This window comes from Drosophila virilis, chromosome 5 (genome assembly GCF_030788295.1).
Source record: "Drosophila virilis strain 15010-1051.87 chromosome 5, Dvir_AGI_RSII-ME, whole genome shotgun sequence".
Lineage (NCBI taxonomy): Eukaryota > Metazoa > Arthropoda > Insecta > Diptera > Drosophilidae > Drosophila > Drosophila virilis.
In genome coordinates, this window is record NC_091547.1 from 9,629,846 (window position 1) to 9,643,171 (window position 13,326).

Here is a 13,326-nt window from a genome sequence, read left to right on the forward strand (position 1 = left end):
GCACTTCTAACTGGAATTTCCTATATGCCACGCTAACTTTCACTCGAACCTTCGATCACCTTGGACTTTTCTGAAAATGAATATAATCATTTTAGCATAATTTGTCGTGTGGTCCGCTGTTAGCAAACTTTTTGCCATTTCCGCACACACACCCAAACCCACATACGGGGCGTATGCGTAACTTGAAAAGTAAGTATATATGCGCCATAAAGTACACTAGAATAAATGTCAAAAGCACTCAATTGAGAGCAGCATTTTCGAGCAGTGTACGCTGCTGGAGCTTGGCCTGTGATGTTCAAGTCGAGGAGGCACCTTGACAATTTGCGTCCTTTGCGTGTTTAACTTGCTGCTGCTGCTGCTGCAAAAGTTTGTTTGGCCCCGGAAAGTAAAGGCGAAGAAATAAAATAACTGTCCAAAAATTACACAAAAAGCACTTGTTTAAGCACAAGCAAAGTTTGCTCAAGGGCGCTGAAGGGTGGCGCAAGCAGAAGAAGGTAAGGGCAGGTTACAGTAGGCTACCAATTCTCATTGCATGTCAATTAAGGCAAGCAAAGCGAGCAAAATCTAAGCACTTCAAGAGACACTTGCAGATACGAGCATATCATTTAGATACTTGTACAATTTTAAAGTGCAGTTGTTTAAAAGAACGCCTCAAGGTGTGACTTATGCAAAATGTTCTAGACACAAACGTACAGGTAGCTGCACTATGGGCAACATTAACACCTTTAATATAGCCTAAAATAATGGCAATGTGCATTAACATAAGCCAAATAGCGTTAACTGTAGTGTTGGGTAAGACAAACATGTTAACTGTATATGTTAACATAACAGCTGTTAAGCTCAGCTCACATAGATAACATAATTTAACATTTTTCGTAGTTTGCAAATGCTTTAAGCAATAGGCCCAGCGATTTTGGTTTATTTGCAGACTTTGCTTCAAATCATATAATTCATTATTTGAATTTTAACATTATATGTTAAGATAACAGCTGTTAAGCAGAGCTCTCAAAGATAACATAATTCACGTTTGCATAAATAGAATATAAAGAAACAAGCATATGTTGCGTTCGATTGCCCTAATAGTTAAGTAAATGGAGCCTCAAATATAATATAATTTATGCGAGACAGTAATTTATGTCATAGCAAATGTGCATATGCGCCACAGTGCTATGGAGAGACAAAGTACACTTACAAGACCAGGTAAATGTCTATATGTTGCCATCTTTCTTAGAGCAGCTTAAGACACACACAGCACACACTTACAGCACACACACACACCGCACACACACTGTACTCGCACACTTTTAGGAGTTGTAAAACATTTTGCATGCATTTAGTTGGCATTTGCACATTGCAAGTTGGCCCAGTAAATGGCCAATAGTACTTAGTTGCCACTTTTCAGATTTTTTTTTTTTTTTTTTTTTTGGGGCAGCTTGATTACTTATGCCACAGCCAGTGGCACAGGCAGGACCACAGCCAGTGCGGCCATATGTTACGCAACAATGTGCATAAATTTCAAACATGCCACATGCAATATTACTTATAGAATGCGACTAGAAATATATGTGCATATAGAAATTCTCGCTGCACACATTGTGGCTGTTACAGCAAAAGTTGCATGCCGCAGCGGAAAGTTCAGCTTTTACACTGAGCAGCATACCATGCCTGATAATTGATGTTTATTTTTGCACTTTAATTGGTTATTAACAGCAATAACTTTTAATGGCATCGACAGCGCCTCCAAAGGCCATTTCCACATTTGTTCTACAGTCATGAACTGTGTACATAAATAGTTAAGTAACTCGAATTGCTACAAAAAGCTGCTTTTCAAATTACAAAATAATGTGCAAGAGAATTATGTTTATTGCCATGGCAGCTGCAGCCCCTGACTTAGAATTTCTAATTGTATAATTGACATTGTGTGTGCCACATGAGGCAAGTGCCTGGCTGTTGTTCGTTTGATTCGTCCAACAGATGCCACATGTGGCAGCTAATTAGCTCGATTAAACAATGTTCAAATTTGACGAGCGACAAGAACTTGATGTAATCCAATCTGACAAATATATGTCAAATGTCTGCAAGAACATTTGATTGGAGCACTCAGATGCAGCAATTTGTAATACCAATTAGTATAAATTTCTGAAAATAAAAACCAAGAAAAGATTGCCGAGCTCTGCTACTTAAATTTGACAGCGACTGCGACACAGAAAATAACGCAGCAAATGCAAATGCCGTCAAATATTTCAGAGTGCTTTAATCAATTATTTTTGCAATAGACAGAAATGAAAAGATGCTGGTATCGCCTTTTTAAGTTCATTGACGATGCGCACGCCAAGCACTCAACAACATAATCTTTAAACACAGAAATGTTTATGCATTAATTATAAAAATATATATATATATATATCTTCGACAGGCCTTTCCATGTCCCAGGCATATGTGCTCCTACGTCCCAGATGCCGCGCATTTTCCGTCTCCCCGAACTAACACAATTTTCAGCCATATTCTGTTCGTTGGAAGATACGAAAGCGATAACAAAGCGATACTGCAGACGATGGGCAAACGCATACTGCAACGCAACCACGAAAAGATTGAGCTATCTAGATCTTGTGGCATTATCCTTCAGGATAATATGAAAGCTCCTCTGTACTTACATGATATCGACCTTGACATATGAAACCCCCCGAAATGGCTGCTTATTGAAATTTGATTACTTGATATACTGTCCAATTATTAATTTTTTCTTTGCATAACTGCCTTCTATGCAAGCCTAAATTCAAGTGTTCCTGTTGTTAGCATATATGCGTCTGGATCTTGAATAAAACTCTCTCTCCATGCTAGACAAGCACACGGGTAGGTTAACTAGATGAGCTGATATAATATTCAATTTGGATCTGATTCACTTACTCCCTCTCAACATCTATTGTTATCATGTCCGCATTCCGTCTGTATATAACGCCTGGACGCTGGCCCGGCTGAGCCGGCACCGAGCGTCGTGTGCGTAGTGCTCGTGCTATTGAGAATATAATGCGATTCAGGGCATGTCTATTCGGATGTGGCTCATACATTGGCTGGTATATCCAGATGCGACACTGATTGCCAATAGGTGGCGCCACCACGCGCTGCCGTAACCTACGCCCATGTCCATTGGAGCCCCGCTGATGGGACGACCGCGACGATGTTCTCTGCAATTCAGTTTCAGGATCTTGCGCTATATGCGATACACGAATGGGCGACTCCAAAACATCGACAGTGGGCTCGTTAAATTCGCTGGGATCAATATTGGATGAGCCAGAGGACATGTTGAACGCCGTGCTTGAATACTGCTTGCGGAGGGCATATGGTTATAGCTTTGGAGCTGGGCCTTTGACTGGGGCTTGTCCTTTGGTATAACTTACAAGTTGCTTTTATAGTTGTGTTGGTTCATTGAATATATATTGTGATTTTAATGTTAACTGTTGTGACAGTTCCAAAATATTCCAAGTTCCTATGTTACATGAAGAAATATTCCAACATTTGGAAATACTTCGAATTTATGCTTTACGGAAGTAAGAACAGTGCCAATTAGGTACATATTCCATGCGAATGATCGACCGGAAATAAACCCAATAAAAGAACTTCTCTCTCTCTCCCTTACCAGTCAGGCTAGACTTTGACTTGGTCAAAACTCAACAGATTCTCATAAGGTGTGGGGGGTTTGGTTCATGATTTGCTCTCTAGATAAATTCGGCTTCAGGATTCGTCAGGATCCTTGTGAAAATGATACCCGCTAGTCAGATATAAATACTTTTTAGCGCTCATTTTGATTGGTACAACAATCAGCCTGAAGTGTTGGCTCATCCCAGGATGGGGATGGGACTCTTAGCTCAAGTGATATTAATGCAAGCTACGTTAATGAATTGCTGCAGTTGCATGCAACTAAGGCAAATAAACTGTTTAGTAGTAGCTTGCAGCACTACGCAATTAGAAGCATATTAATTAAATTAAGTGCACTTCCGCTATCTTTAACACACACACACACACACACCCGTCCGCACGCACACCTGCACAGAGAGAAAGGACTAAGCCCTGCACAGGTGCAATGACAATGGGCAACGCTTTAACTAAAGCGCATCCCGGCAGCATTTGACAGTTGGCACAAACAACAGTGAACAATCAGCAGTCAGCAGGCAACAGTCGGCAGTCGGCAGTCAGCAGTCAGCAGTAAGCGGGCAGCATTCTACAGTCAGCTCGAACAGTTGTTGCACCAACCGTGTGTTGATTGTGGCGCAACAAAGCTAGTTTATGGTCAAATGAGTGAAGCTGACGGTCGGACAGCGAGGCTCGTGCCCCCAGCCCTGACATAGACACATCATCAAGTGCAATGTGCCACACCAGAGGCATTTTGTTGGTGACACAAAGCAGCGCAGCGAAAAACGTTACCAAAGCCCAGTTGCAAAAGAAAAGGTAGTGAAAAATACACTCAGTTTTTCACTACATGAGCACAGTTAAAAAAGAGAATAAACAACCTTGGCATCTGGGAGAAGAACCCATGAAAAGAGAGAAGTGCTTCAATATCAGTGTTAAAATTAAAACTCGAACGATTATCGCAGCGGGCACTGATTTTTCGCCTTACCATTCACTGAAAACTCACGTGTCTCTTATATCAGCAACTTTATTAAATTTGCCAGCTGTAAGCTAAATTGTGATACTACATTTTGCAACAGGGACGCCATGCTGTGTTTATGTTTGCCACACACACTTACACACACACACACACACACACTGTCACACTCTCTCACACACACACACACACACACACTGGTGCAGACAATGCACTTGAGTTGTCTGTCGTTGAGTGTATTTGCGCTTTGTTTCTAGTGTCGCTTTGTGTGCGCGACGACATTTGATGAACTCATCATTTGAACTTTGACATCATGTTGCAGTTGCAATGTTGCAACATTTGCGGCGAATATTGCATTCGATGTGTTGTTTACTTAATTGAAAATTCTGCTTTGATAAATAAAACGCTGAAAATAAAACTGGCTGCCACTCAAAACAAATGCACTGCCATTTATACTGAATATCCACCGAAAAGTCAGATGAATTTTAACAAAAATAAATCCATACTTCTTTATTGAACTGATATTTCTTTAAAAGGCGAACTAGTGTATTTATTTATATGCTTGGCAGGCAATTAAACGAACAGCCATAAAAAACTACAACAAAACGAGCTATTTTCCACAAGTGCACACAAATCTTGTACAATTTGTAATCAGGCCACAAATGCTGCATAATTACAATTGTACAAATCGAATTATTATTATTTTTTGTTTGGCAAATAAATGTTAATGCCAACTAATTGTGTTTATTATGTGCACTCAGGCGTAGGGCATGTGATCACAATTTACAGAAGTTCTCCGATTGATGGATATGTTTTGGCAATACATAAATTACAACGGCTGCCGGCATACAAATTACATGGCAAGCATAATATGACAGCCGAGGCGAAGACTACAACAGCCATCGCTCACTTAGAGTGCACAGTTCAAGGCACAAGAGGGCGTTGGGGGGGGGTGGTCTGAGAAAGGAGGACGGATGCAGGAGCCACGATGCAGAGCGACTGGCGGGTCGCAGGTGCCGCCTGCTGCCTGCTGCCTGTTTTGCCAGCCGCATAATTTGCGTCAAGACCCAAGAGGAAATGTCGCCGCGCAAAGTTGCGGCTTCAAAGTTTTTCCAGCCCCAAAGCATAATGTACACATACTCTAACGCACACACACACACACACACAAACACATTCACTCACTTATCTAGCTGGCTTGCTTAGTTGTTGAGCACAAGAATTTATCATGCTCCACATCCGCAGCTTTGGCATGCGAATCGAAAATGCACAAAATTAACTTAAAGTTATTTAAAGTACTCTACCCAACACGCTCTAGCCACCTTTCCGCCCGACCATGGCTTCTAATTTCATCAAGCTCTAAGTTGATTTAAGTGCCAGTTGATGAAATTACGCATACGCCGCGTTCGCCAGCGCTGGGCCTGACAGCTTATCTCAGCCCGCTTTGTAGTTGGCCATCAGCAGCAACAACAACAGCAACAACAACAACAACAACAACAATAACAAGCAACAGGCTAACCACATCAATGACAATGGCCAACAGAATTCTCTTGACTCTCAGCAGAACAATTTAAGTAAATTTATCAGTCATTTTGGCATTAAACTAAACTACTTGCCAAAATGTTTGCTGCCATTTATATTAAGCTCAGGTGTATGCATAATTTAATTCTAATGCCCCGGCCCGCATTTATTCATATCGGCTTAAATTGCACAGTTTATATTGTTTGTTCCATGTGTGCAAACAATTCGCATGTAAATACTATCTGCATTTGACATGCGAGCAACTGCATATCAGAACTAAATGGCCATATTTGTTGGAGTCAACAGATTTCGTATTTCAGAAATATAACAGATTTTCACTATATTCAAATTATAATACATTGCATAACCCAACTTAATATCGGTTACTTGAGCTCGACCTAATCTCACTCTAGCATAACTTATTTTCTGGCTGTCAAATATACAATACTTTCTCTCAGAAGGTGAATGAAATTTAAATTAATAATATATATATGGCATGAACTGAATACTCCGTTGTGATACTAATACTAAAATTAGCTTAAAGTACAAATCGTACAAAATCTTGTACTTAACATTAGAATTGACCTAAAGTTAAACACCTTTTTATTGTCAAATGCAACGAGAAGTTAGAAACAAAGTAGAGCAACATTTTATTGTTAAATTTAAACGGATTATTAGCAATGAATTCCTCAAGGAAACTGCAAAATAATGAATTTAACAAATTTTATATATGCCACTTGCTGTGTATCAAAGAAAGCATTTTATGACAATTTCTCGGTATTTGAAATTCCGCTCAAGCTTAGCTTTTGGCAAATGCTTGAACAAAAAACAAATTCCCTTTGCAATATCAAGCGAATAAAAAAGAATATATACAAATATATATATATATATATTTATATGAATATTAAAGCGCAGCAGAAGTTAATGCGTCAGCTTGACATGAAAATGCATTTACAATAAAAATAAAAAAAAACGAGCCAAACGGAAAATGAAAAATGAAAATGAAGAAACGAATATGCAACCAATAAGGGAAATTGTAAATGTTGAAAAATGCTTCGGGCCCAACGTGATGGCCATCGTAAAAATCAGCAGCTCGAAAGCCGGCTGACCACTGAGGTTGATATCATCAACATGGCCAACACGCCCCCCGCCCCACCTGCGGCTCCAAATGATGATGTTGTTAATGATAATGATAATGATGTTGATGTTGACAATGCGCGATTTACGCCGTTTGCATTTGCGGTCTTTTCTTTTTTTTTTTGTTCAACATTTGCAATCAGACTATAATAAAAAAAATACTATACAAATAAACAAACACAGAGTGAAGCATTTTGCGCTTAAAACAATCAAATCGCGTGCACGCCCACAACAATAATAACAACAACAACAACAACAACAAAGACAATGTCAGCAACAACAACGACAACAACAATTGGAATGACAACTGCATTTAATGGGAATATTTACAATACAATTGTAAAGCTCAACGGCGGCACTTTAAAATGTGCTGCTTCGAAAATCAATAAATTGAAAAACATAATTGTTTTTATTATTAAGTGACAATGACATTCATCGTTAACGAATTTGGAACACGTTTGCTGGCAAATTCGATTAGCTGCACATGTGCTTTAAACGCAACTAAAAGCATTCATTGACTTAATTCAATTTAAGGCAAATGATTAGAGTTGAAGCTTTAAAAGCAACTGAAAACTAGTTGAGATCCATTCTTGCAAATTAAGAGCTTTGAAAGCAGCTGTTACCTTCAAGCTAAATTTGTAGTTTAAGTTATATTTTACAGGAGAACTTATAGCTGGGAAACTCACAGCTTCTATCTTTAATTGATGCTTAAGCCCATAAAGGCCCCTGAAAGCTTGGAGTAGACTCCTTTGGTATTCTCAGGAAACGCTTTAAAAGTATTTTAACGTAAATAAAACAAAACTTAAGCCTCAGATAGTGTCATTAAATTAAGATTAATTTCCTAAAAGTGACTAAAAGCTTTAAAAAAGTTGCTTGCATCTACAAATTGTATTCTCCTCTCATTTAATTGAATTAAAATCTACCAAAAGCTTAAAGCTTGCACTAAAAGCATTATACAAATTAAAAGAGCTTTCAAACAGTGAAAGCATGCAAAGAATCAAACCTAACGAAAACTCGTTGCTTGTCTCACAATACAATCTAACACAAATTATAGTTTTAGCTTTTAAAGCCACACAATTTGTCATTAAATGATGCTAAAATTGTTATAATCTTCAGAGAGAAAGCTTTAAAAAAGTACTGCAGCTCTATGTCCGTTATTAAATAAGGCACTCATTAAGCTTTTAAACTGCAAAAAGCTTTTTGAAAAGAACACCTTGCGGAGAATAAAACACCGCAATATTAGTTAACAGCTTTCATAGCCGCACTCTTTGGCCACTTTCAACTAGTGTCATTGAGACTTCAACAGTTTCCATTTCAATTCATTGTCAAGTGCATGGCAAAAGTGTGTGAGATTTTTTATATATATATTTTTGGCCGCATGCCTAAACGCAACATCATGCCACGCCCCTGCCACACCTCCATTTGTTTTCTGTAATTAACGTGGCTCAGTTCTCGGCCGCTGGCATTTGGCCAACAATTGAAGCCGCCGTTGCAGTTATGCCAACAACACTTTTTCCACTTTTTTTTCAGACACTGTTTACTTTGCACAGACAGATAAAGCAGCAGCAGCAGCAGCAGCAAAAAAAAATTACATTCGTTCTGCGTGTTTGATTTGTTTTTCTTTTCTTTTCTTGTTTTTTTTTTCTTTTTTTCTTTTTTTTTTTTTGCTAGTTACAATTTGCTAGCAGTTTTTTGCTTGTGTTTTGAGCACGCGTAATTAAAAATTCATCATACGCCACGTTGCCGTCCTGGCTGTTGCTGGCGTTGGTGCAACAAAAAACCGCGCAACTTAATGAACTTTAAAGTTTTTGCAGCACGCTAATTGGAAAACAATTAAGGCACGCCAGTTAGCCACGGGAATTAAGCTATAAAGTCAAAGGATTTTAAGGATATAAAGCTTCTGCTTCTGCATCCGGATGCTTTAGCTAACTGCGGCGAACTTTTTGTGAACGGTGTCAAATTTCGGACACAGTCGAAATTTATGCACCAAAATATAAAATTTTGCAAAGAGTAAATGTTTGAAGCCAACTTTAATTTGTAAGCCCTGTTTGAATTTATGAGAATCACATAGAAAGGCGATATCTATGACAGAAAAAAGCCTCTTCCCTACTATTCACTATCGAAAAATTATTTAAAATGTTGCATATAAATAATACATATACATGAAGAAACACATATACCTATTTAAAAGAAAAATATATAACATATAGCTCATTCAGGCACAGTTGCCTTTATAATATGTTAATATTTCCGCTTAATTACAGCAGCATCTATTTGGTTTTAGCAAGAATCTAATGAGAATTTTAAGTGGGAGGAAAACAGCGAAAACCTGTAATAGAAAAAGCCCATGAGAAGCATTTAATAAACTCATCTTGGAAGTTTATATTACAATATTCATCATCATCAAAATCCACAACGTTTGCCATGCAGAGGCAAACTCATAACTTTGAAGGCAGAAGGAAACTTTGCACTTGCCACTCTCCACTTGCCACTTGCCACTTGCCGCTTGCCACTTGCCACTTTCTACTTTCGCTGTCTTGTTAAATTTGCCGCTCCTGTTGCTCAGCCGCGCAAAAAGCCGCTGTTTGGCTTTGTGGCTGGCACAGTTGTTGTTGGCTTTGCTTCTTGTTAGCCTTGTTGTTAGCCTTGTTTTATTAGAACAAACAGAAAACTACAGGAAAATTTTTGAAATTTGTTCGACTAGCGACTTGGTGGTCAGAAGGAAATCGGATGTTGCCCAGCGGTCAGGTAATTGAAAAACTTTGAACACTTTGCTTTTGGGCTTCGCAGACAACCAAAAAAGTTTTGATTGCAACTCTTCTCTTTTTTTTTTTTCACTAGCCCAACACCAATTGTTAACTTAATCAATTGTCGCTTTAAGTTACGCGTTAGGCGCGCGGCAAAACTAGGCCAACAGCGCATCAATTGGGAATGCGTGGCCATTGGCATGGCTGAATGGGCCGAGCGAGGCCAAGCCCGGGTGCAGCCAGGCTAAGCCAGGCCAGGCCCAGTGGGTTATACAGCCACCGCAGCCGGACATCACGCACGTTCGCACGGTCGCACGGTCGCACGTTCCGCTATGCTAAATACGGAAATGCACAAATCACGGACGGGCAGCGCGTTCTTTGTTGCACGCAGCCAAACGTAACGGAAATATGCGAGCTCGCTAACGGCTGGCAGCAAACAAAAATCCTTCAACAACAAAAATACCAATAAGATTTATGCCAATACAGGCTGGACGACTAAGGGATACCCTGTTAAATGATTTTTTTTTTTTTTTCGCACATGATTGTAATGCAACATGCAAAAGAGGACATATTAAATATGTGAATAATATTCGTTGTAACCAAATATTCAATAACTGCTAAAACTGTCGTCTAACATCGAGAAGTGACTATTCTAAAGGTATTCTATGTTATTCATGTCTTCTCTCTCTCTCTCTCTCTCTCTCTCTCTCTCTGCCCTTCTATGCGATTTTCTTGAACTCAAGCAATAGCTTTATTTGTAAAACCTGTTTTAATAATATTTATCCATCTCCCTACACATATGTCTCTCTCTCTCTCTTTCTTTTTCTCGTTTACTTTCCTCTCTCTCTCCATTCTTTCGACATCCCGGTCTCTCCATCTTTCTTTCTCTTTAGTAATCGATCTGTTTTTTTCTGCTTGGTCCTTAATGCCAGCTTACTTTATGCACTCACGCTCATATTTCATTTATGCTGAACCACACCGATCTCTCTTAAATATTACCGTTCTATTCGATTCTCAAGTATTACAGAAAGTATTATATATGCTTTAAGTGATTTTTACGTAGTCCCCAATATAACAATCTGAATTATGTTATTAGTGTGAATTTTGAAAAAACAAATGCTGAATTAACTAAAGGGAAGGCCAATCTTTAATCCCTTAACTTCTTCAATAATTGAACGACAGAAAATGCTTGGTACTATGCCCGTCGACAAACAAGCTGATAATGTTAGGGTATAATGGGGTTGGGCATTCACTGAAAGTCAAACAAAAAGTATGGAAAGTAGAGGAAAAGCGCAGCCACTGCACAGTCGACTACTGACACACATATGAATGCTGTCGGATGCTGCTGGTAGATGGCACAGAGAAAGGTTCCTTTTTTTTTTTTTTTTTGGTTTGGCCTGTTTACACATGTTATGGCCAACAGCTCGACGGGGATCGGCAACGAGTTCCGTGTGGCTGCTGCTGCTGCTGGTGCTGCTGCTGTCAGCAACTTGTGCGCAATTGAAACTTATGAAATGCAAAAATTTGCACCCAAATAACAAAAAAACAACAACGAGATCAGAAAAGAAAAGGCAGAAGAACTAAAAAAAAAAACAACACGACAGGCAGCAATAACAAATGTGGAATCAAGCAAAAAAAATATACGTTAAACTACAATGCAAGTTAAACAAAAGTTTTATGCAACTTTCAGCGGAAACGGAAACGCATGTTGCGCCATAGCAATGGCGGCTCAGGGCTATTGTTTGGCAGCAGCTGCAGAAAAATAAAAAAAAAAGAGTGAATCCGAAAAAAAAATAAATAAAATAAGCGGAATACAAATGTTGTATTGTACAGACAAGTGGCCTAAATGCAATTCAATAGGTTAACTTTTGGGCCTGGCCATTGTGCGAGATTCTGGCGAACAACAATGCGCGAGCGTTTTATCCGTTTGGGGCGGACGAGTTCAACGACTTTGGCCAGCAGCTGGTAGCTGTGAGAATGCAGCGAAACATAATTAAAGTGTCAAAGAAAGATGCAAGAGGCAATTGCCGTTAGCCAAAGCCAATTAACCGCGTCGCATAGCTGTTGAACAAAGGCAGCAGAGGGCAGCAGCAGAGGGCAGCAGCAGAGGGCAGCAGAGTTGATGCTAGCAAAAGGCAAGGCAATCATAAAGTCACTTGCTGCACGGAAATTGCAAGTTGCGGTCAGCAATGGCACGTGGCTAAGCGAACGACGCCCATAAGTATGCAGGCGTTCTCACAGTGTTCACAGTTTTCACAGCTTTTCACTAAATTTTCCAACGGAGCGGAAATTGCAAACTGCGGCCGGCACGCCGCGGGGCTGCAGCGCGTGCGGTGCACAATTCTTAACATGCACTAAAAAGAAAATTGCGCTCTCATAATTATAGATATATAATATAGATATATATATATATATATATCTAAGTAATTATATATATATATAGAAGCTTTTATATGTCTATATGTTTGGGTATATATAATTTATGGCATTCTGCCCAGCGCTTAAAGCATCAATTGCACATGCTGCGATTCGGCTTGCTCCTTGTGCGGCTGCACCAGTTCCAGTTCCATGTGATGTGGCCTGGACTGGGTGTGCTTAATATCGAACTCGATGTGTTGGGGATTCTGCGGCTGCTGCTGCTGCTGCTGCTTGATCTCGATCTCTACGTGCTGTGGCCTCGGCTGCTGATTGATTTCGACATTAAAATGTTGGGGATCCTGCTGCTGCTGCTGATTCTGTTTGAATTCAATCTCGACATGCTGTTGCTTCTGGTCCTGCTGCTTGATCTCAACTTCAACATGCTGTGGCCTCTGCTCCTGTTTCTTGATATCGAGCTGGACATGATGGTGGGGCTCCGACTGCTGATGACTGAACCCGGCATCCATATGATCTGACACCAGGTTCGAATGCTGATGCTTGATGTCAAGCTCAACATGCTGGTTCTTCTGTTGCTCCGGCTGTTTCTGCTTGATCTGAATGTCAACCTGCTGTTGCTGTGGCCGCTCGTTCTGAGCATAGGATGCATCGGGATGATGGGGCTCGATGACCACCAAGGTCTTCTGACCCGCCGGACGCACCTCGGCCACGATGTGATCATACTTGCTGGCATCAAATGGAGCGGCAGCTGGCTTAACCCGGACAGGCGGACCGGCACGTTCGATACTGAGGGCAACACTGCTGCCCACCAGAGCAATCAAGGTTATAATAATAGCGGCTTTCATTTCGGGACGACGGCTTGGACAAGACTATGATTTGAGTGTGACTGCAGTGTCACTTAAATAGTCCAAAGGGAGTGCAATAAATTTCTAACCAGTTAATTAG

At 40.0% G+C, this 13,326-nt stretch overlaps 2 protein-coding genes across 6 annotated transcripts; both read right to left on the reverse strand.

Moving 5' to 3' along the window:
• Window positions 1-2,299: 2,299 nt before the first annotated feature.
• LOC6626521 (uncharacterized) lies at window positions 2,300-3,528 on the reverse strand. 5 transcript variants are annotated; one of them, XM_002050528.4, is made up of 4 exons: window positions 3,399-3,528; window positions 2,908-3,323; window positions 2,655-2,837; window positions 2,300-2,569 (listed from the first exon to the last, which is right to left on the reverse strand). In XM_002050528.4, exons 2-3 carry the CDS (start codon window positions 3,300-3,302, stop codon window positions 2,777-2,779), a joined length of 456 nt encoding a protein of 151 aa, XP_002050564.2. In that variant the 5' UTR covers window positions 3,303-3,323; window positions 3,399-3,528; the 3' UTR covers window positions 2,300-2,569; window positions 2,655-2,776. The 5 variants fall into 5 exon arrangements, with proteins under 5 accessions (XP_002050564.2, XP_015030051.1, XP_032292396.1 ...); XM_015174565.3 differs by having other exon boundaries at window positions 2,655-2,862; window positions 2,908-3,462; XM_032436505.2 differs by having other exon boundaries at window positions 2,300-2,596; window positions 2,908-3,457.
• Window positions 3,529-12,379: 8,851 nt separating this feature from the next.
• LOC6626520 (involucrin) lies at window positions 12,380-13,252 on the reverse strand. The gene has a single exon (XM_002050527.4). It carries the CDS (start codon window positions 13,224-13,226, stop codon window positions 12,507-12,509), a length of 720 nt encoding a protein of 239 aa, XP_002050563.1. The 5' UTR covers window positions 13,227-13,252; the 3' UTR covers window positions 12,380-12,506.
• Between the last annotated feature and the right edge of the window lie 74 nt (window positions 13,253-13,326).

Excerpts from the sequence above, each read along its gene's own strand:
- LOC6626521 (XM_002050528.4), bottom strand. The coding sequence starts at position 3,302 with ATGTCCTCTGGCTCATCCAATATTGATCCCAGCGAATTTAACGAGCCC. Across the intron at positions 2,838-2,907 it reads ACAATAGATGTTGAGAGGGA|CATGGAGAGAGAGTTTTATT; the intron begins GTAAGTGAATCA and ends GTGCTTGTCTAG.
- LOC6626520 (XM_002050527.4), bottom strand. The coding sequence starts at position 13,226 with ATGAAAGCCGCTATTATTATAACCTTGATTGCTCTGGTGGGCAGCAGT.